The sequence below is a fragment of the Oncorhynchus masou genome, chromosome 25 (assembly GCF_036934945.1).
Source record: "Oncorhynchus masou masou isolate Uvic2021 chromosome 25, UVic_Omas_1.1, whole genome shotgun sequence".
Lineage (NCBI taxonomy): Eukaryota > Metazoa > Chordata > Actinopteri > Salmoniformes > Salmonidae > Oncorhynchus > Oncorhynchus masou.
Window position 1 is genome coordinate 13,315,530 of NC_088236.1, and position 24,773 is coordinate 13,340,302.

A 24,773-nucleotide genomic window follows, 5' to 3' on the forward strand; every position below is an offset into this window, starting at 1 on the left:
TTTGATAATTTAACCTGCGTGGTGTGATCGCGTTTGGTGTAGGGGGACAAAATTAATTCATGCACGATGGCACACGTGCGCAGCCGGTTTGGGTTCTGTATTACTGTCACACCCTGATCTGTTTCACCTGTCTCGTGCTTTTGTCTCCACCTCCCCAGGTGTCTCCCAGTGGTTCCCATTATGCCCTGTGTATTTATACCGGTGGTTTCTGTTTGTCTGTTGCCAGTTCGTCTTGTCAGGCCTACCAGCATGTTTTTCCATACTCCTGTTTGTCTAGTCCTCCCAGGTCCGACCTTTTCTGCCTGCCCCCACCTGCCATACTATTCTGCCTGCCCTGAACTCACCTGCTATACCACTCTGCCTGCCCTGAACTCACCTGCCATACCATTCTGCCTGCCCTGAACTCACCTGCCATACCACTCTGCCTGCCCTGAACTCACCTGCCATACCATTCTGCCTGCCCTGAACTCACCTGCCATACCATTCTGCCTGCCCTGAACTCACCTGCCATACCATTCTGCCTGCCTTGAACTCACCTGCCATACCATTCTGCCTGCTCTGAACTCACCTGCCATACCATTCTGCCTGCCTTGAACTCACCTGCCATACCACTCTGCCTGCCCTGAACTCACCTGCCATACCATTCTGCCTGCCCTGAACTCACCTGCCATACCATTCTGCCTGCCTTGAACTCACCTGCCATACCATTCTGCCTGCCCTGAACTCACCTGCCATACCATTCTGCCTGCCCTGAGCTCACCTGCCATACCACTCTGCCTGCCCTGACCTGTAGCCTGCCTGCTGTCCTGCACCCATCTGACTCTGACCTGGTTTACAAACTTCTGCCTGTCCTTCACCTGCCCCTTGTCTATTAATAAATATCAGAGACTCCAACCACCTGCCTCCTGTGTCTGCATTTGGGTCTTGTCCTGTGTTGATCTACTAATGTTCAGTAAGTTCTATAACATTCTAACACTAAGTAAGTTCTAGGTAACATTCTACTCGGTCAGTTCTATAACCTTCTAACATTCAGTAAATTATATAACCTAACATTCAGTAAATTGTATAACATTTCAACATTCAGTAAGTTTTCTAACATACATTAAGTTGTATAAATATTCTACTCTTTCAGTTCTATAACATTCTACTCAGTCAGTTCTATAACATTCTACGCTGTGAGTTCAATAACATCCTACTCAGTCAGTTTGATAACATTCTTCTTTGTCAGTTCTGTAACGTTCTATTCTGTTAGTTCTGTAACACTCTACTGTGCCAGTTCTATAGCATTCTACACTGTCAGTTCTATAACGTTCTACTCTCAGTTCTATAACATCATACACTGTCAGTTCTATAACATTCAACACTGTCAGTTCTATAATGTTCTACTCTCAGTTCTATAACATTCTACACTGTCAGTTCTATAACATTCTACTCTCAGTTCTATAACATCATACACTGTCAGTTCTATAACATCCTACTCTGTCAGTTCTATAACATACTACACTGTCAGTTCTATAACATTCTACACTGTCAGTTCTATAACATTCTACTCTCAGTTCTATAACATCATACACTGTCAGTTCTATAACATCCTACTGTGCCAGTTCTATAGCATTCTACACTGTCAGTTCTATAACGTTCTACTCTCAGTTCTATAACATCATACACTGTCAGTTCTATAACATCCTACTCTGTCAGTTCTATAACATACTACACTGTCAGTTCTATAACATTCTACACTGTCAGTTCTATAACATTCTACACTGTCAGGTCTATAACATCCTACTCTGTCAGTTCTATAACATTCTACACTGTCAGTTCTATAACATTCCACTCGGTCAGTTCTATAACATTCTACTCTGTCAGTTCTATAACATTCAACACTGTCAGTTCTATAACATTCTACTTGGTCAGTTCTATAACATTCTACACTGTCAGTTCTATAACATTCTACTGTGTCAGTTCTATAACATTCAACACTGTCAGTTCTATAACATTCTACACTGTCAGTTCTATAACATTCTACACTGTCAGTTCTATAACATCTACACAGTCAGTTCTATAACATCCTACTCTGTCAGTTCTATAACATTCTACACTGTCAGTTCTATAACATTCCACTCGGTCAGTTCTATAACATCCTACTCTGTCAGTTCTATAACATTCTACACTGTCAGTTCTGTAACATTCTACACTGTCAGTTCTATAACATTCTACACTGTCAGTTCTATAACATTCTACTCCTTCAGTTCTATAACATTCTACTCTGTCAGTTCTATAACATTCTACACTGTCAGTTCTATAACATTCTACTCTCAGTTCTATAACATTCTACTCTGTCAGTTCTATAACATTCTATTCTGTCAGTTCTGTAACATTCTACACAGTCAGTTCTTTAACATCCTAGTCTGTCAGTTCTATAACATTCTACACTGTCAGTTCTATAACATTCTACTCTGTCAGTTCTATAACATTCTACTCTGTCAGTTCTATAACATTCAACACTATCAGTTCTATAACGTTCTACTCTCAGTTCTATAAAATTCTACACTGTCAGTTCTATAACATTCTACTCTCAGTTCTATAACATTCTACTCGGTCAGTTCTATAACATTCTACTCGGTCAGTTCTATAACATTCTACTCGGTCAGTTCTATAGCATTCTACTCAGTAAGTTCTATAACAGTTTCGTCTCAGTTCTATAACGTTCTACTCCTTCAGTTCCATGGCCAGACAGTAAATACTTTAGTTTAGAGTTTTCTTGCCACATGGACAGGTACAGTGAAATGCCTTTCTTATAAGCTCTTTTCCCAACAATGCAGTAGTCAATGTCAACATATAGTACTCTAAAATAAAGTATAACAAAAACACACATCGAAATAAGAAAAACATGACAAAGTATGGCATCAATATACAGGGTCAATTCCAATAACATATTTACAATGTGCAGGGATACTGGAGTTGTAGGGGTAGATATGTATAGAGTTAACGTGACTAGGCATGAGGAGTAGCATCGGGAGTAGTAGTATATACACTACAAGTATGTGGACACATGCTTGATCATTCCAAAATCATGGGCATTAATATAGAGTTGGTCCCCCCTTTGCTGCTTTAACAGCCTCCACTCTTCTGCGAAGGCTTTCAACTAGATGTTGGAACATTGCTGTGGGGACATGCTTCAATTCAACTATAAGAGAATTAGTGAGATTGGGTATGCTTAGGGTTCTTGTCCTGCTGGAAGATGAAGCTCCGTTCAGTCTCAAGTCTCTGGAAGACTGAAACAGGTTTCCCTCAAGAATTTCCCTGTATTTAGTGCCATCCATCATTCCTTCAATTCTGACCAGTTTCCCAAAGTGGTCCTATGGACAGATACTCCAATCTCTGCCGTGGAGCTTTGCATCTCCTTTAGGGTTATATTTGGTCTCTTTGTTGCCTCTCTGATTAATGCCCTTTATGCCCTCCTTTCTTGGTCCGTGAGTTTTGGTGGGCGGCCCTTTCTTAGCAGGTTTGTTGTGGTGCCCTATTATTTCCATTTTATTAATAATGGATTTAATGGTGCTCTGTGGGATGTTGAAAGTTTCAGATATTTTTTTATAACTCAACCCTGATGGTTACTTCTCCACAACTTTATCCCTGACCTGTTTAGAGAGCTCTTTGGTCTTCATTGTGCTGCTTGCTTGGTGGTGCCACTTGCTTAGAGGTGTTGCAGACTCTGGGGCCTTTCAGAACAAGTATATATATATACTGAGATATACACTGCTCAAAAAAATAAAGGGAACACTTAAACAACACAATGTAACTCCAAGTCAATCACACTTCTGTGAAATCAAACTGTCCACTTAGGAAGCAACACTGATTGACAATAAATGTCACATGCTGTTGTGCAAATGGAGTAGACAACAGGTGGAAATTATAGGCAATTAGGAAGAAACCCCCAATAAAGGAGTGGTTCTGCAGGTGGTGACCACAGACCACTTCTCAGTTCCTATGCTTCCTGGCTGATGTTTTGGTCACTTTTGAATGCTGGCGGTGCCTTCACTCTAGTGGTAGTATGAGACGGAGTCCACAACCCACACAAGTGGCTCAGGTAGTGCAGCTCATCCAGGATGGCACATCAATGCGAGCTGTGGCAAGAAGGTTTGCTGTGTATGTCAGCGTAGTGTCCAGAGCATGGAGGCGCTACCAGGAGACGGGCCAGTACATCAGGAGACGTGGAGGAGGCCGTAGGAGGGCAACAACCCAGCAGCAGGACTGCTACCTCCGCCTTTGTGCAAGAAGGAGCAGGAGGAGTACTGCCAGAGCCCTGCAAAATGACCTCCAGCAGGCCACAAATGTGTATGTGTTTGCTCAAACGGTCAGAAACAGACTCCATGAGGGTGGTATGAGGGCCCGACGTCCACAGGTGGGGGTTGTGCTTACAGCCTAACACCATGCAGGACGTTTGGCATTTGCCAGAGAACACCAAGATTGGCAAATTCGCCACTGGCGCCCTATGCTCTTCACAGATGAAAGCAGGTTCACACTGAGCACATGTGACAGACGTGACAGAGTCTGGAGACGCCGTGGAAAACGTTCTGCTGCCTGCAACATCCTCCAGCATGACCGGTTTGGCAGTGGGTCAGTCATGGTGTGGGGTGGCATTTCTTTGGGGGGCCGCACAGCCCTTCATGTGCTCGCCAGAGGTAGCCTGACTGCCATTAGGTACCGAGATGAGATCCTCAGACCCCTTGTGAGACCATATGCTGGTGCGGTTGGCCCTGGGTTCCTCCTAATGCAAGACAATGCTAGACCTCATGTGGCTGGAGTGTGTCAGCAGTTCATGCAAGAAGAAGGCATTGATGCTGTGGACTGGCCCGCCCGTTCCCCAGACCTGAATCCAATTGAGCACATCTGGGACATCATGTCTCGCTCCATCCACCAACGCCACGTTGCACCACATACTGTCCAGGAGTTGGCGGCTGCTTTAGTCCAGGTCTGGGAGGAGATCCCTCAGGAGACCATCCGCCACCTCATAAGGAGCATGCCCAGGCGTTGTAGGGAGGTCATACAGGCACGTGGAGGCCACACACACTACTGAGCCTCATTTTGACTTGTTTTAAGGACATTACATCAAAGTTGGATCAGCCTGTAGTGTGGTTTTCCACTTTAATTTTGAGTGTGACTCCAAATCCAGACCTCCATGGGTTGATAAATTTGATTTCCATTGATATTTTTTTTGTTATTTTGTTGTCAGCATATTCAACTATGTAAAGAAAAAAGTATTTAATAAGAGTATTTAATTCATTCAGATCTAGGATGTGTTATTTTAGTGTTCCCTTTATTTTTTTGAGCAGTGTATATACTGAGATCATGTGACACTTAGATTGCGCACAGGTGGACTTTATTTAATTAACTTCTGAAGGTAATTGGTTGCACCAGATCTTGTTTAGGGGCTTAATAGCAAATGGGGTCAATACCAACGCACACACAACTTTTCATTTTTTTTAACAGTTTTTGAAAAAAGTAATTTTTTTAAATTTCACTTCACCAATTTGGAACATTTTGTGTATGTCCACTAGATGAAATCCAAATAAAAATCCTTTTAAATTACAGGTTGTAACGCAACAAAGTAGTTAAAACGCAGGTTGATGAATACTTTTGCAAGGTACTGTACACCAAACTCCTTAATATACAGTTGAAGTCAGAAGTTTACATACACTTAGACATTAAAACTCATTTTTCAACCACTCCACAACTTTCTTGTTAACAAACTATAGTTTTGGCAAGTTGGTTAGAACATCAACAAAATAGGAAAAACACCAAGGGGGATGAATACTTTAGCAAGGCACTGTATATAACGTATATGATGATTATATGTGAGTGTGTGTAGTCAGTATGAATGTGTGTGCGTCCTATGTGTGTGTGTGTGAGCAAATCAAGTGTTTGTGTGTTTGAGTTTCTTTGTGAGTGACTGAGTGTGCATAGAGTAAGTACACAAAATTTGGGTGGCTGGGCCTTCCTTTCACACCACCTGACGTACTGTAGAGGTCTTGGATGGCAGGGAGCTCAGCTCTGATGTACTGGACTGTCCGCATCACCCTCTGTAGCACCATTCGATTGAGGGCGATGAAGTTGCCATACCAAGCAGTAATGCAGCCAGTCAAGATGCTGTCAATGGTGAAGCTGTAGAACTATTTGAGGAAAATCTTTTCAACTCCTGAGAGGGAGGATACGCTGTCGTGCCTTCTTCATGACTGTGTGCTTGTGAGTGGAGGGACAGTTGAGAGTCAACTCTTTGGGATGTGGTGAGTTAGTATGACAGACTTTAGCCCTGTTTATACCTGGTTCTAACATGCAGCCTTTGTCCTGATCTTGTCCACATTCTTATTGTGCCCCATTTTTAGAGGATTAAAAGACAAATTGTGATCAGATCTTATAAGTGTAAACAGACAAGATCAGACTCGGTTAAGATTATGATAAGATCAGGATGAAGGACGCATGTTAGTGGCAGGTATAAACAGGGTTTGTATGTGGTAGGTAGTGGAGGGAGGGCCTATTCTAGAAAGGTCATTACATTAAAAAAACAGTGTAGAAAATCCATGTGTCAGTCAAGACAAATTAAACTGCTGTTTTTTTCGGGTCCGTCTGGGTATGAATGGATCAGACTCTCTCTTTGTAGTCACAGTGTGGTCTGAAGCTGCGGTCAACCTCTGTGTCATGTCTTGACCGTGCCCTAGTTCGCAGTCTAGCTGAGCTTGGGGGGGGGGGCTTTGTTTAGTCTGTTACTCACACACACAAGTTAAAAAACGTGTAAGTGGAGCAACATGTCAGGCCAAAGCAAACGGCCCAGTCTTCTGGATTCAATTACACGACCGCATGATCCATCCATACACTCCTCTACACAGCCTTCTGCCTCGGTCCCAGGAAAATCCCTCTCACCTCCAAAAGAATACAAATATGCAACGTGTGATTCATTAACTCTAGGCCCTAAACACAGAGTTCCCACTGTTATCCCCATGAAAGAGGCTCTTGTCCCCCCCCCCAGGAGGAGCGCAGCAGTGGGCCTAATGGCTATTTTGACTCTTTAATGATCCAGTGTGAAAAAGCCTCTGGATCCTCTTCGTCTTCAGGAGAGCGGTGGCCAGGAGTCACCGGAAACTGTAAAATATCCTTTATTGCTGCAGGGATGGATGGTTTCTAGGCTACAGATGGGGGGGAGGAGCTATATGGCTGGTTCTGAAATCAATACATCAGGGCAGCTGTGAGATGTTTGTGTCATGGGAATGGAAAGTGATTCTCTTTTCACACACAAAAGGTTGACTGAGGTATATGTTCACAGATTAATGTGAGAGGTGTGAATTTCCACATAGCCACTACATGTATTGCTTTTATTTCAAAGTAAATTAATAAAAAAAAAACATTTTTGAAGACAAACAACTGAAAATCTAATCAGACAAACAGAATGACGAGTTACAACCGTATCGCTGCTAATGTTTCCACAGCGTTTTGAGGCCCTGCTTACAAATATGTACTGTAGCCTGTGAAAGCAGGCAGAGGCCAGTCAGTCAGATATAAAAATATTTGTTTCCTGCTTGCTTAAAATGGCACTTTATAATCACACAACTTGTATGGTTTCAGTTACATGTACTTAATAACAGTGGTGACACAATAATACATGTCCTGTACAATACTTTGAAGTTTTGATATTTTATATTACCTAAGGACAAAAGGATTAAGGAAAAGTTGATAAGATAAAAGAGAGAAGGCTATAGGTTTCCATGTAATTTCACTCTGCTTCATAAAGTTTAGTGTTAAACTAACAACATCCACAGAGAAAGAGGAAATGACAAGCTAAGGAAGTACACATACCGTGGCTGCAGAGACCCTGACAGAAAGAAATCAAACGTAACATGAAAGCCAGTTCATTGACACATACAGAGTAAAGTAGCAAAACAATATATATAAGCCCAGCTTACGCACATATACAATTATACTTTCACATGTAGAAAAAAATAACTGATAAAAGAGGAGACTGGCTGTATCGTTGAAACCCACATTTAAAAAAAATGGAAACAAGCAATAACAAATGTGTAGGAATCATAAGCACTCAAATAGCTTTTCAAACTGTGAAAGTGAAATGTAAGTTTGAATCCACAGCATAAACCACTGTCACTTATGTACTATAGTATGCACATGTTATTTTATATGAATATGTTTTATTCATATCCCATACGCTCTAGTTCTGTGAGCTTCCTCTTGCAATGTAGTTACTATCATATGCATAAAAACACAACTATATTACTGTAGCTATCCCCCTCGTCTATTGACGCACCGGTGCATTAATCTAATTACCACGATAAAACAAATCCCCATCAAAATCCTTCAGTTTAAGCTAGAGATATCCGTTCTTGCATGGGCTGCGTCTCAGCCCACCACATCCGCCTATGACGGCCTTCCTCTTCTGTGGTGGAAGGTGGCTACAGGTGGCTACAGTGGTGTTTGTCAGACCATGAGACATCCCGAAAATCGGACTCTCATGAAAACTGCTGTAGAGTCCACTCTATGGATATATGCAGCTCCCACGAACACGATGGGGTCTCCGTTTTGCTCTACGCCCCCACGGGACTCATCTGAATGTAACCGGTACCAGTTTTTTTTTTTAATGAATGGAAGTATGGAGGTAGTTGTGACTACCCAAAAAAAGGGGTTAAATGTGTAAAAAATATATATTTTATATATTTCCTGAGCTTTCTTACATCTCAAAGATATAGGACAGACACTGTAAAACCTTATTCCATTTTTTTCCATTTATGAATGTGTTATTGAATGCGTTTCTATGGGATTTGGTACTAAAGGACAAATTCTATATTTGATCAAATACAAATACCTAAAATTCTAAATCAAATAGTTAAATGATCTAAATGGTATGACCATTAAAACAATTCCACGCCAACTTATCCTATTGCAGCTGGTTGCCTTCCAATTGTACATTCTACTCGTGAGCTGAATTTGAACAGGCTTGTTGAGTAAATGTACATTTGCTCAAAACCACACCCATCATCATATTTCCCATGTCTTAGACTGTAAGACACAATACATTCCTTTGGGTCTAGGATAGGGTGACAATTAGATAATTAGCTTCAATTAAATATATATATTTTTACCATTATTTAACTAGGCAAGTCAGTGGGTTAACTGCCTTGTTCAGGGGCAGAACAACAGATTTTTCCCTTGTCAGCTCTGGGATTTGATCCAGCAACCTTTCAGTTACTGGCCCCATGCTCTAACTACTAGGCTACCTGCCGCCCCAATTAGCTGGCTTTGATAAACTAATTTACCACACTTCAAGTTGGGACAAAGTAAACTGGGCATAAAACCAATATAACATGTCTAGACTAAGTCATGCAATAGTGAATTAAACCACAGGAAGTTTATGACTGAAGTATCAAACAGTTTGTGTTGTATTTCTTCTGCTACGTAATATTTCCTAGTAACAATGAATGGTACCATCAGACATTAGTGGTGTAATCTCTTGGCAAAATAGCAGAAAAGTCATGCACAACAACGTTGCATGTGAAATGATAAAGAATGGTAATTCTTCTGAAAGTTTTAAATTATCTTGAGGTGTAAGACAAGGATGTTCTTTATTGCTTTTCTATTTATTATCGCAATTGAAATACTTGCTATAGCGAGTGTTCCACTATACCATGCCTTTATAAATCAGAGAAGATGTAGCTACTTAGGGCCTTCCACAGAATAATAATGCACTAATGTATCTGAGCAGCAGAAAAGGGAGGTATCAGTTCACAACCAAAAGTTGTTTGTCTGACCAGACTGACTCCATCCATGATCACTGCCTTTTTATAGGGAAACTTGCACAATGCCTTCAACCTTAATAGACAACATTGTGATAAGACCAGATGACTAATCCATCATTACATTTTTTAAATGTTTTACTTAACTAGGCAAGTCAGTTAAGAACAGATTCTTATTTACAATGACGGCCTACTCCGGACAAACCCGGACGAAGCTGGGCCAATTGTGCACCGCCCTATGGGACTCCCAATCACGGCCAGTTGTGATACAGCCTGTCATCACGCCTCTAGCACTGTAGCCATTGTTTCATGCCCTTTATGAAACATTATGCAAGGATGTTCTTTATTACTTCTTGATACGGAGCGTTGCTCACCCGTATGTGGGTGAGATTGAAGGAAGGATTTGGAAAGAACCTAAAAGTATGGCATTTACACGAGCTAGCTATTCGATAAGCACAAGGAAAAAAATAGCTTAGCATTTTTTTTGCTGGTTTTACTTGTAAAAAGAGAGCATATCCAAAAGTTACTCTTATTTTATGTGGAAAATGTATTACACTGCTCTGAAAACTTACCAAAATATTCCTGAGATGTTTACTTATTAGAAACGATTTGAATATCAAACTCACAAAAATGATAACACAATAAAATGTGTTAATTGTGATGGAAATGGTAATAGAGCCATTTTGAACCAGATTTGTTTTTTTATGAAGATGACACCCCCACACATGTGATGATATTGTAAAATTGCAGAATGTCCTCTCAAAAGGGACAACAGGACCTAACACAGTGTATGGCCTTAGAGATACAGACCAAAAACGAATAACAATTAGAGAGGACAAAAAATAATTGCAGTCTCACGAGGCCATAGCTCTGTTAGGAGAAGAATGACAACGTAATGGTTCCTGAAAAAGTTTGCTTGAGTTCAAAAAGCTAATTTGTTTGCCAACAAACCAGGACTGACAAAATTGTGAAAGAATGTACTCTCTGAAGACACTAAAAAATTAAAATGGTTTGTATTCGGTATTACGCAACATATTAACAACAAAAAAGGACAACAAAAAGAGGCCAACAACCCCGTTATGGAGTGTAACTGGCTAATTTAAATCAAACTGAAAAATATTGTACTTGTATTCTCAGTACCATAGTTCAACTTAGCCTTTCTTCACCTCACTTACATTGCATACATTTGATTGCATCACACAGAATATTGAGGAAAAAAGGTTTTAAATTATAATGATACAATGATGAGATTCTTACATGAATACTTAGTTGTGAGTATTGGAGAAATATGGAGGAAATTAAATACGATTGCTTGCCACTGTCAGCACTCTCCCCCAGTTATGTTTGGCGTTGTAGGGGAAAACGGATACATCGCAGGTTTATGAAAAGAGTCCATGAATTTACTTTCAACATTAGTCAATGTAATACTAGCATGGTATACAGTTCAATAGATTACAAACCCACTCCCACACCAATGAGAAGAACCACAGTTTAAAAACAAGTTCCACTTACTTTCCGCTGATTCTGGACACACAGCACACACACACGCGCAAAAATAATACATTCCTTTGATGAACAACCACCAAGTCCTTTTCCATGTCTCCTTTGGAAGAAGTCATTCATTCACCATTGTCACCATTGTCTTGTCTGTGAGAAACAATTTCAAAAACGGTCTATTTGACGATCTGCGGTGGCATAATCGCTGTCTTTGTCGGTGTCTTAGTTTCCAGAGTAGTATCCAAAGTCCCGTCCTTGCCTTTCTTTCGGGGAGGCTTTTTGATGGGGGTCTTCTTTAGCGTGGGGTCCCCCGCACCACCACAACCCTCGACCACTCTAGAGCCGTTCAAGTCCTGCTTCTCCGGGCTCTTGGGGGCGACCTCGGGGGTAGCTGGGTCCTCAACACCCACCATCTTCTGGAGGCTGGTGGTGGTAGGCAGCAGAGGCTTGTTGGAGCCCTGGTGGCCTGGTGTGGGAGCGGTGGTCCGTTTGGCCTTTTGCGGAGGGGTGGGCTTTTCCCGGTCTCCTTGGCCCCGGAGGATCGGGGTAGACAGGCCGTTGGTCTTCACCAGGCCTGTGCCCTCATTCCGGGTGATGCTCTGAGTCTTCTCCTTGAGCTGTGCGGCCAGGAGTGTGGCGGCCTCTGAGTTCATGTGTGGGTGAATCACTTTGGGGCTCTTGGGCGCCTCCTTGGGGATCTCCACAGCGGCTGCCTTCTTATCGGAGTTGTGGAAGTTGCCGATCTTCTTGAGAGCGTTTTGCACCACCCCATTGATGTGCTCCATGTGGTTCATGTTCTCTCTGGACCTCCCCACCCAGTGGGCCTTGTGTTTGCTAGGGGAGCCATTGACCACCGTCCCCTTTTCCTCTCGGTTGCTCTTCTCCTTGGAATTCTCCTTCAGCCTCTGCCTCTCTTCGCTCTTGGCTGGGCTGTTGCTGGAGCTCCTGGTTGTCTTCACCTTGGGAAATGTTAGCCCCTTGTCCCCCTGGTTCGGCTTCTCCACCTGGAGAGTGGTACCCCCGTTGTTCCCATGGATCCACGACACCTTGGGTTTGGTGGAGGGGTCTGGCGGGCGTGGTTTGGTCCTGGTCTTTCCCCCCGGGGACGGTGGTTTCCTTTTACCCTTGACCTCGATGGTGACCATGCTGTCGCCCCCATCTTCTTCCTCCTTGGAATTCTTGGAGAGGTGTGCAATGCGGGCATAAAGGGCCCCAATGGCTGACTCAGAACTGCTGGTGGAGCCCTCACTGTCTGAGGACTTGAGGGGCGCTTCACTCCCATCCTGGGGTTTGTAGGTGGTGGCGCTGGTGTCTTTTAGGGAGGTATACCCACCTGTATCATCCTCACTGTGGAAGGCTGCTGCTGGCATCTCAGCCAGAGGGGGAGTGCCCTTCACCTTATTCTCATTCAGCGACTCTATAGGACAGGAAGAGAGAACATGGATGAGAGTCAGGTTTAGATTGGATGGTAATGGTGGTCATACATAGGTGGTCAGGAAATACAGTATGACTGCATCATCAGGGATAAAGGATGTAGATGTGAGGCATGTTTACAGTATTTAGAATGTGTGGTCATTATAAATACAGAATTACAACATAATGTATCATACAGTATCTCTTCTTACTGCCATTTGAAAATAATATCAAGCGATATTGAGACCTCCAAGAATTGTTAAATATATTCTACGGTACTATTGTGCTCCCAAAAACGTCACATATGTGCAGATATGTGTGCCACACCAATTATCTCTCTCTCTCTCTCAGGTACAGTGGGGAGAACAAGTATTTGATACACTGCTGATTTTGCAGGTTTTCCTACTTACAAAGCCCACCTTGCAACCTCATTGGAAAACACTGAGCAGGTGTCTTGCTAGCTGTTACTCAAATGGCAAGGGGTGGAACCTCATTGGAAAACACTGAGCAGGTTTCTTGCTAGCTGTTACTCAAATGGCAAGGGGTGGAACCTCATTGGAAAACACTGAGCAGGTTTCTTGCTAGCTGTTACTCAAATGGCAAGGGGTGGAACCTCATTGGAAAATACTGAGCAGGTTTCTTGCTAGCTGTTACTCAAATGGCAAGGGGTGGAACCTCATTGGAAAATACTGAGCACCTAGCTGTTACTCAAATGGCAAGGGGTGGAACCTCATTGGAAAACACTGAGCAGGTTTCTTGCTAGCTGTTACTCAAATGGCAAGTGGTGGAACCTCATTGGGAAACACTGAGCAGGTTTCTTGCTAGCTGTTACTCAAATGGCAAGGGGTGGAACCTCATTGTCTGGAACTCAAATTGCTACGGGTCAAAGCTTGCAGTACTCAAAATTGCGAGCACAGCTTCCAGAAAACAGTCACTTTCAAGCTAGGGATTCATAGCTAATTGAGGTAAGACAGTAATTCTGCTCATAGATTACGCATGTATGAATTACACATTGACACATCCAGCCCAAAGCGGGAAGTTTAAATACTTACGTACTTGGTCGCCAAAGTACCAGAGTACTATTGAGCATTATTCTGTCAGGAAAAGAAATTGAGCTAATGTATGAATGTTTGTTCATCCAACAAATTTGCTCACATGTATAAATGTATAAGAACTATAAGAATAAAAAAAAAACATATGTTTCACTTTGGAAGGTTACACTGTACTTTGGTTCAGCTCCGCTCAAATGTTGAGCAAACTCACAATCCTACTGCAACTGGTTGCCTTACAATTGTACATTAAACCAACACATACTACCCGAGGTGAGCTGAATTTAAACAAGCTTGTTGAGTAAATTTACAAATGTATGTTTGCTCAGAACCACGCCCATCATCATATTTTACAGCATTCTCTATTGTAGGTAATAATTTGAACTTTATTTTTTATTATAACAAAGTTACACATGGGGGAAGGAACTGGGCTCAATGGCACACGATAAGGAGAACTTACTATCCTATTCATCTAATTAGCTTTCCAGAGGTATGTGACTCACAGTGCCCTTGTGACAAACAAATCCCACTCCAAGAGAGTGTTAGTACGTGTGAGTGTGCATGCATCCGTCCGTGCCTACATGTGTTCATTTGTGAAGTTGCCGTGTCAAATCAAATCACAGTGTTTGTTTTTCTGTCCTGATCACTTCATGGGGTTTCACATTGTTTAGACAGGGCCACCTTCACTGTGTGTGTGTGCATGCGTCCGTGCTTGTGAGGGCGTAATAACTCACCTTCATGGGGAACACAGTACACAGGGCCATCATCACTGGGTTCCTCTTCGAAGGAATCAAAGGACTCCTGGGAGGACCAGGAGGAGGGGCTGGGCAGCTCGGCTACAGAGGGGGGCTCGATGAAGCTGCAGTTGAATGTGTTCTCAGGGTGGTGGGCTACTGGAGGGTTTAGGACACAGAGAAACAGGGTCAGAGAAGGAGGGGGAAGGGAATGGGACTACCTAACAAGAATTACAGATGGAGATGTGGGGTTTATTGGGGTTGTAATGAAAGATAAAGGATGGCTTGAGACAAAGTTATGTTTGAAAAGATATAAAACTGTTGTGTGATGACGTGAATGATCAAGTCTTTGATTTGTGGGTGTGTATTGGACATTTTAATATCTGGTCTATCTATTCTTTGAACAAAAGCATTTACTGACTTAAATGTAAATGTAGTGAATGACATTTTTTCCTAATTCTTTGGGTCATTTACTCCCTAGCCCTCCCTATTTTCCCTCCCTCCCTCCCTCCCTCCCTCCCTCCCGGTGTATTCTGCTGACCCTTCAGTCTGAGGACAGCTGTGATCTGTTTGTGACGCCTGTGGTTGCTCTTCTCCTTTCCCCATCTGGCAGTGGACTAACTGACTGTGTGTGACTGGGCGTTAACTGGACACATCAAATTTGTCTACATACATCCCCCCTCCACCCGATGACACATGAGCCCATCCATTTGTTCTCCGCTGACGCTAAGCTAACCCTAAACCATGTTTCGGCTGAAAGATCCCCACTAACTACCCTGAGTCTCTATGTATTGGATTTGATTTATTTGACAGTTTGAAACACAATTCCGCCACACAAGCAGATTTACTGCATGTAAAATCATCGAGGAAGAACCAATAAAGTTTTCCAACATATTTCCATGTTGGTCCTTATTGTGGTATAAGATATGGTTGTCATCTTCCAAACTGTAAAACAACTGACTTCTAGTAACAACAACATGGCCAGGTGTAGTACAGCTACAACTAAATGACTAGCAGGAAATGTGTCAACACAAGGGCAGCAGAATTCTATTACTCTCACAACGCTAGTGAAATCAGGGGACTTTATTGGTGGGAATTTCCACTGACAGCTGAGCTTATTATAAGGATATCCAGCAGACTGCACAGTCTAGGAATGAATACTTTGGATATTGTTCCTGGAAAAATTGCAATACTACTGTACAATGGTGACTGGATGATCATATTAAAAAAACTTGACTTGATGTAGATTACATTGGTTGGATTGTAGCAATGGCAGTAAGTTAGAAACAATATACTGGAAACAATACCCACCCAGATATTTATCCAGGAAAATAACTTCATAGCTGCTTTTCTTCAAGACAAACAAATATTTTGCTCATATTCAATGAAGGCCATACATACATACATACATACCCAAACTGTTACAGACCTATATCCATCCTGCCTTGCCTAAGGTCTTCGAAAGCCAAGTCAACAAACAGGTCACTGACCATCTCGAATCCCACGTACCTTCTCCGCTGTGCAATCTGGTTTCCGAGCCGGTCACGGGTGCACCTCAGCCACACTCAAGGTACTAAACGACATCATAACCGCCATCGATAAAAGACAGTACTGTGCAGCCGTCTTCGTCGACCTTGCCAAGGCTTTCGACTCTGTCAATCACCATATTCTTATCGGCAGACTCAGTAGCCTCGGTTTTTCGGATGACTGCCTTGCCTGGTTCACCAATTACTTTGCAGACAGAGTTCAGTGTGTCAAATCGGAGGGCATGCTGTCCGGTCCTCTGGCAGTCTCTATGGGGGTGCCACAGGGTTCAATTATCGGGCCGACTCTTTTCTCTGTATATATCAATGATGTTGCTCTTGCTGCGGGCGATTCCCTGATCCACCTCTACGCAGACGACACCATTCTATATACTTCCGGCCCGTCCTTGGACACTGTGCTATCTAACCTCCAAACGAGCTTCAATGCCATACAACACTCCTTCCGTGGCCTCCAACTGCTCTTAAACGCTAGTAAAACCAAATGCATGCTTTTCAACCGATCGCTGCCTGCACCCGCATGCCCGACGAGCATCACCACCCTGGATGGTTCCGACCTTGAATATGTGGACACCTATAAGTACCTAGGTGTCTGGCTAGACTGTAAACTCTCCTTCCAGACTCATATCAAACATCTCCAATCGAAAATCAAATCAAGAGTTGGCTTTCTATTCCGCAACAAAGCCTCCTTCACTCACGCCGCCAAACTTACTCTAGTAAAACTGACTATCCTACCGATCCTCGACTTCGGCAATGTCATCTACAAAATTGCCTCCAACACTCTGCTCAGTAAACTGGATGCAGTTTATCACAGTGCCATCCGTTTTGTCACTAAAGCACCTTATACCACCCACCACTGCGACTTGTATGCTCTAGTCGGCTGGCCCTCGCTACATATTCATCGTCAGACCCACTGGCTCCAGGTCATCTACAAGTCCATGCTAGGTAAAGCTCCGCCTTATCTCAGTTCACTGGTCACGATAGCAACACCCATCCGTAGCACGTGCTCCAGCAGGTGTATCTCACTGATCATCCCTAAAGCCAACACCTCATTTGGCCGCCTTTCGTTCCAGTACTCTGCTGCCTGTGACTGGAACGAATTGCAAAAATCCCTGAAGTTGGAGACTTTTATCTCACTCACCAACTTCAAACATGTGCTATCTGAGCAGCTAACCGAACGCTGCAGCTGTACATAGTCTATTGGTAAATAACCCACCCATTTTCACCTACCTCATCCCCACACTGTTTTTATTTATTTACTTTTCTGCTCTTTTGCACACCAGTATCTCTACCTGTACATGACCATCTGATCATTTATCACTCCAGTGCTAATCTGCAAGGTTGTAATTATTCGCCTACCTCCTCATGCCTTTTGCACACAATGTATATAGACTCGCCTTTTTTGTACTGTGTTATTGACTTGTTAATTGTTTACTCCATGTGTAACTCTGTGTTGTCTGCTCACACTGCTAAGCTTTATCTTGGCCAGGTCGCAGTTGCAAATGAGAACTTGTTCTCAACTAGCCTACTTGGTTAAATAAAGGTGAAATAAATAAAAAAATACATCTGACTGTCTTTATGAGTGGTTTGCACTTTCTCTATTGTAGCAGCCCTTCTGTGATAGACTAAAGAGAACAGACAATACCCATGCAATGTGGGTAGCAGAGTGGCCCTAAACTCATTGACTAACTAACCAAATGCTGTACTAGACTATAGCAGACAGACAGTACTGGTGCAGTGGCCATTTTGTATAGCATAGGACGGGGGGAGGCAACTAGGTGGTCGGGGGGTCGGAACATAATTATAATTTGAACATTGCAAATTGACCACAACTAAGCCCAAAAAGAGGTTGCATTTAAAAATAAGTCATTTCCTACCCTGGTTACATTGAGACACAATCACATACATCTCTTTTTTTATTTTATTATCGGGAATACTTTTCTAAATTATTATTTTTTTTAAATCTGAATTCCTGGTGATTTTACAGTCTTCTTTGTTTTTGTTTTTTTACAAAAACTAAAATCATAGTTTTACTAAAAACTTTGGGGGGCGTCGCCTGTTGCCGAGCCCTGGTATACACTCTTAGAAAAAAGGGTTCCAAAAGGGGTTTTGGCTGTCCCCATAGGATAACGTATGAACCGACAAGTAGAACCCTTTTTGGTTCCGAGTAGAACCCTCTGTAGAAATAATACACGGTTCTTCAAAGAGTTCTCCTATGGGGAGAGCAGAAGAACCGTTTTAGGCTATTTGTAACTGTAATTATTTCTATGAGTCTAGGGTCTATTGTAAAGTAACTAAGCATCCGTTTTCTTAACGCAACAGTAAACAAACAACTGCTGTCCTTGGATGTTCACACCAGACTAAATGTCCAGAGCCGCATTCATTCTTGGAGAGAATGGACGCCACTGAAAGCCCAAAGCCCTGCCTACACAGAGGCCAACGTTGGACAACCGTACCCCAGCTGCACAGTCCTATAATAGCTGCCTGTGAGGCCAACAACACTGGAGCAGGTGGTCCCACTCTACATCACTTTTCACAGGGAAGCATCCGGACATGTAACTGCATCCCAAATGGCACCCTATCCCCTATAAAGTACACTATTTTTGACCAGAGCCCACACACAGAGTGCCACGGAATGGGAATGGGGGAAGCCAGCCGAGCGTCAGATAGCTAGCTATAGTACAGGGCATGGAATGACAAAGTCTAAGCAGTTTGGAGGTTTAATAAGTAGAGGAGTGGGATGGGGGAACGTTTACATATTGAGAAGCAGAGGAGCGGAGGAGCTATGCAAAAGACAGAGCAAACATTTTCTTCCTCGTCCTCCATTTGTTTCTCTTTCCTTTTATCTTGGGATGGGTGAGAGTTTGTGTATGAAGGAGCTAAATTACCTATGCAAAAACAGCACACGTGATTTCTTCCTATTTCTCCCCTGTTCCTCTTTCCTTTTCCACATCTGTTGTAGTGTGTTGACCCCAGTGTGGATAAATCATAGGTCTGACACAGGTTGGGGTAAATTTGGCCACTTCCTGTTTTGAGTCCAGTGGGCCTCCTGCGGAATGTTGCAGGGACTGAAGGAGCCCCTGGGAGGGTAGAGTTTCAAAACGCTGGCAGGCAGGCCACGCTTCTGTAGGCAGGCAACGAGGAAAGCAGAGCAGAGTGACCTGGCTCTGGGGAGGGAGGGAGAGGCTGACCAGTTTATCCCCCTTATGAACAAGAGGAGAATCTATAAGCTTCAGTGGGAGAATGACTGTAAAATGAATTGGGTTGTCGTTTAATAGCTGTGTGTTGTCTTGTATTCTTGAATGTGAGGGAGGAAACTTAAAGAGAGAATTGGTTTTGGCTTGGACCAAAAACTCTATTCTACTCTTTGAAATTCCCAAAGTGGTAGTTTGTTCTAGTTGATTGCAACCCAGGCATGGCATATGCTTTGTGTATACAAGAATGAAAGGGCTTGTTTGTTTGAAAGGAGGTCGGACGCTCTGACTTTTAACAAATGCAATTTCTAAAGCCTCGGGCCGATTGTTTATAAGTTACAGTAAACTTTGAGGGTGTTTAAAAAATACTGTTAATGTGCCATGACACAAGACAAGTCTCTGACAAAGACAATACTGTTCCAGTGTGTGTTTCTATGCAGGCGTGATGAAGACAGCTGTTAGCTGAAGAAGAGTAGCACATGCTACTCATTGTGAAAGAGAGGAGATGTGAAACAAGGCCACCACTGTTTAACTCCTTCATCACCACTGGTGTTTTAAAGGCCTTTAAAAGGTGTAATATTACTCCATAGAGTGACTCAATGATGTCCACAAATAGGGCACTTCTCCAGCCCTTCAAAATATACTATACTCAGACCATCCACGCATTCAGAGGCAGATGTCCATGATTCAATTGATCTCCTACATAGCAGAGCCAATGCATCCTGGCCAACGTCAATTCAGAACATGGACTGTCTTAATATTCCAGAAGGCATCTGGGTAGAAAGGGAAGAGTTATTCAGTATGTAAGCCATGTGTAATGTCCTTAAAGCTGACCTGAGATGGGTCCTGACAGACAGACAATCCAAACCTCCCTCCCTCCACACACACAGACAGACAGACAGGAGCTACTCTCCACATTACAAATAACACAGCAGCCTTTGATAAGGTATCACTCAACACCAATCAGACGTACCGGAGCACCACACCACTACACTGACCCTTTCTGTCTCAGCCTTCATCCCACTAGATGAGGAGCTCAGGAGGGAGGAAGTGAGGGGTTGTAATAATATGAACACTTGGTATTTAAGAGGTGCCAAGAATAATAAGGCCCGCAACCATTGCATTCCTCTCAGATGAAACCCCAAACCCATTTAGCAGCTGCAGTACACTTTTCAACCCTATTTATTGTCTGAAAACCACTCAACATAGTCATAGAGACAGGTCACAGAGCAAAGGGGAAATGAAAACGCTCTCTCTCTCTTTTGCTGAAGAGATCGAGGTATGTAATGACTAGAGACACAGAAACTATTAGGTCATCAAGAGACCTGAACTAAAGAGGTATAAGGACAGCAACAGTGGCTCTGTTCATGTCCAAAATGGCACTTCTTTTCACCAGAGCCCTTAAGAAATAGGGTGCCATTTGGGACACAAACGCAGCCTCTGTCTTGGCATGGTGAAGGCAGTAGCCTATCAGGGAGGAGGGATTAGGGCTTACCGACTACTTTAGGCAGCTTCTGCCGTCTCAGTGGGATCCGGGGGAGTTTGGTGCTGATTCGGCTGAATCGTCCACACAGGATCCGCCTGTTGGTAGAGTTGTCTTGGTCAGGACTGAGGGAAAGAGGGAGGGTGACGCCATGGAAAACATACTAAATTACTAAACCATACAAACCGATTCAAATGTGGGTGATGTTCATCTACATTGACACGCTTGCAGTACGAGCTACAGGCCATGGGCCACTTGAAGAAAAAGACCACACACACCATCATACTGACCCATTTTGGATTTGGCAACATAAGATATACTGTGTAGGATCTTTAAACTCGGTTGTAACCTATAACAAGGACCCACAGTCTTTCCTGATCAGGTATCACGACCAGGAAACACTCATGGCCCTAACTATACTGTATGTACTGTAATACTGTATATCAAAAAACCCATAACCCTAACTATACTGTATGTACTGTAATACTGTATATCAAAAAACCCATAACCCTAACTATACTGTATGTACTGTAAATCAAAATACTCATGGCCCTAACTATACTGTATATACTGTAATACAATATTTTTATTTTGACAGCAATTATATATAGTAACTCCATTTGTGCCTTTTTTCTCCCGACAGTGACAATACAAGATAAAAGGGTAAAAACTTTTTAAAGGATGTAGCCCTCTGCTATTTAACAAGGAATGGCCCTCCATCCCATCACGCGTCCTCACCCTACAGCAGGCCTGTGTCTGTCACTCACTTCTGGTGGTTTTTATTTCTGCAGAGGCAGCAGCAGCAGAGGAGTGAGAGGAGGACAATGAGCAGAAAGAAGACCAGGGTTCCCGCCGCGATCACACCCATCCTCTGGTTAGGCTCTGAAACAGCAGACAGACAGATACAAGCAGGGGTTTATGGGTGTGACACACTGGTACAGATTGCCAGTGCCAACCAGAGCCATCTGTATATATCTGGTGCCAACTGACATTCTGTCAGAACTCCCTGAACTCCCAGAACCAAGACTATGGAGCTGAAACTCAAGCTTCTGTACCATGATGTGGGCATTGAAGAGATATCCAATAGAGTTACGTAATAGATGTTAAATTCAGCCATGCATGCAACAGCCCTCCTCTCTATAAATCACCAGTCTCTTTATCCATCTCCTGTTGTGGATCAACTTAACTGACTTCTAGAAGCATCCACTGAACCCTATCCTTCACTCACTCTATTACCCCTCTGCTATGATTCCCTTTACTCCCATAATTCCTTCATGATTTAGAAGCACTCTCCCTTTCTAGGCTGGTTACACATAAAACTCAGTGTCTCCCGACCCCTCCAGTCTCAGCCTCCAGTATTTATGCTGCAGTAGTTTATGTGTCGGGCGGCTAGGGTCAGTCTGTTATATCTGGAGTATTTCTCCTGTCTTATCAGGTGTCCTGTGTGAATTTAAGTATGCTCTCTCTAATTCTCTATCTTTCTCTCTCGGACCTGAGCCCTAGGACCATGCCCCAGGACCACCTCGCCTGATGACTCCTTGCTGTTCCCAGTCCACCTGGCCGTGCTGCTGCTCCAGTTTCAACTGTTCTGCCTGCGACTATGGAACCCTGGCCTGTTCACCGGACGTGCTACCTGTCCCAGACCTGCTGTTTTCAACTCTCTAGAGACAGCAGGAGCAGTAGAGATACTCTGAATAATCGGCTATTAAAAGCCCCTGAGGTGCTGACCTGTTGCATCCTCTACAACCACTGTGATTATTATTATTTTACCCTGCTGGTCATCTATGAACATTTGAACATCTTGGCCATGTTCTGTTATAATCTCCACCAGGCACAGCCAGAAGAGGACTGGCCACCCCTCATAGCCTGGGTCCCCTATAGGTTTCTTCCTAGGTTCTGGCCTTTCTAGGGAATTTTTCCTAGCCACCATGCTTCTACACCTGCATTGCTTGCTGTTTGGGGTTTTAGGCTGGGTTTCTGTACAGCACTTTGTGACATCAGCTGATGTAAGAAGGGCTTTATAAATACATTTGATTGGCAAGCATCTCTAGGCCTATGGAGCCCTGATCAAAAGTGGTGCACTGTAAAAGGAGAGCAATTTCAGACGCAGCCTTAATCACCACAGACACACTGCAGCCAGATGGCATCGTCACTAACCTAGCAGTTAGATAAATACTGGTGGCCCCTGGCCCTCTATGCCCCTCTGCTGTCATAGAGGCTATGGAAGAATGGTTGTGTGTCCTTGGTGTGGCGTGTTCACAGCTGGATAAAGGAAGGGACTGACCTGGCACAGCTGAATGGCCTGACCCAGTGACATCCTCGCCGCTTCCCAACATGCCCGTTTGCCGAAACCTCTGGTGACCTTGTTTCCTCTCCTCCCGCTATCCCATCTCTTTTCCTCCTCCAGTTCTCTCCCTCTTTCTCTCCACCATCCTCGCTCACTCGCCCTCTTTCTCTCTCCACCATCCTCCCTCACTCTCTCTCCACCATCCTCCCTCACTCTCCCTCTCCCATCCTCCCTCACTCTCTCTCTACCATCCTCCCTCACTCTCTCTCTCTACCATCCTCCCTCACTCTCTCTCTACCATCCTCCCTCACTATGTATCTTTTAACTCTCGCTCTCCCTTTCTTTCCCTTACTTTCCTTCTCTCTCTCACCTACCTCCGTCTCTCCCTCCTACCCCCCCCCCCCCCCTGACTCCCTCTCTCCGGCTGGATAGGAACAAGGCCAACAAACACAGTCGTAAAAAAGGACACCAGGCATTCTGGAAAGGCCATCAGGCCTCCTTCATGTTAACTCTACTACAGTAACCTGAATAAACGTGTGTTAGTGCTTGCAGTCTCCGTCCAACTCACAGACAGACAAGCCATACATGTGCTGCGTCACTGTTAGCAACTGGCTATTTAGACATTTGGGACCTTCATGTAGATTGCACACATTTTATATGATCTCTATGGTCGCGTGTAGGCAGGGGTGAGCTTTCTTTAAATCCTGCATTCCTTTAAAAAAATCTACTATACGTTTTTTAACATTAGAATCACCAGGGTTTTTTAACACTAGAAGCACCAGGGTTTTTTAACACTAGAAGCACCAGGGTTTTTTAACACTAGAAGCACCAGGGTTTTTTAACACTAGAAGGACCAGGGTTTTTTAACACTAGAAGGACCAGGGTTTTTTAACACTAGAAAGACCAGGGTTTTTTAACACTAGAAGGACCAGGGTTTTTTAACACTAGAAGGACCAGGGTTTTTTAACACTAGAAGGACCAGGGGTTTTTTAACACTAGAAGGACCAGGGGTTTTTACCACTAGAAGGACCAGGGTTTTTTAACACTAGAAGGACCAGGGTTTTTTAACACTAGACGGACCAGGGTTTTTTAACACTAAAAGGACCAGGGTTTTTTAACACTAAAAGGACCAGGGTTTTTTAACACTAGAAGGACCAGGGTTTTTTAACACTAAAAGGACCAGGGTTTTTTAACACTAGAAGGACCAGGGTTTTTTAACACTAAAAGGACCAGGGTTTTTTAACACTAAAAGGACCAGGGTTTTTTAACACTAAAAGGACCAGGGTTTTTTAACACTAAAAGGACCAGGGTTTTTTAACACTAAAAGGACCAGGGTTTTTTAACACTAAAAGTACCAGGGTTTTTTAACACTAGAAGCACCAGGGTTTTTTAACACTAGAAGGACCAGTGTTTTTTAACACTAGAAGCACCAGGGTTTGACGCCCTTAGTACTCCGCTAAGAACACCTTTTTTACATCTTAATATTCAGTCTTGCGGCGTGGCTGCCTTCAAAAACAACAACCTAACGTTCTCCCAGATCTGGAAAAGTGAATGAGGAAATAGAGAGCGGTTTCCTTACGCAGGTTGCATGCCCCAGACACTGGGTGACAGTTGTTGTCGTGACAGGTGCAGGTCTGGGCACAGTTCCCTCCATACTGACCCATCTGACACCTCATGTTGCAGCTTAAACACAGACAGATACAACATCTTAGTGACTGAGACAGGTGCATTGAAATAGACAGGGAATAAACTAGTAATGTACTACAATGACTATATGAAGC

General features: G+C 43.4%; 1 protein-coding gene across 2 annotated transcripts in view; it reads right to left on the reverse strand.

The window, feature by feature from the left end:
- Positions 1-7,334: 7,334 nt before the first annotated feature.
- LOC135513803 (scavenger receptor class F member 2-like) overlaps positions 7,335-24,773 on the reverse strand; it is a 30,026-nt gene continuing 12,587 nt past the window's right edge. Inside the window, exons 7-11 of one of the 2 annotated variants that reach the window (XM_064936739.1) lie at positions 24,572-24,675; positions 21,473-21,587; positions 20,718-20,803; positions 14,488-14,646; positions 7,335-12,708 (exon numbers count right to left, since the gene is read on the reverse strand). In XM_064936739.1, the coding sequence (XP_064792811.1) occupies positions 11,468-12,708; positions 14,488-14,646; positions 20,718-20,803; positions 21,473-21,587; positions 24,572-24,675 (1,705 nt within the window). In that variant the 3' untranslated portion in view covers positions 7,335-11,467. Of the gene's footprint in view, positions 12,709-14,487; positions 14,647-20,717; positions 20,831-21,472; positions 21,588-24,571; positions 24,676-24,773 lie in introns of both variants that reach the window. The other variant, XM_064936738.1, reaches the window with a different exon arrangement.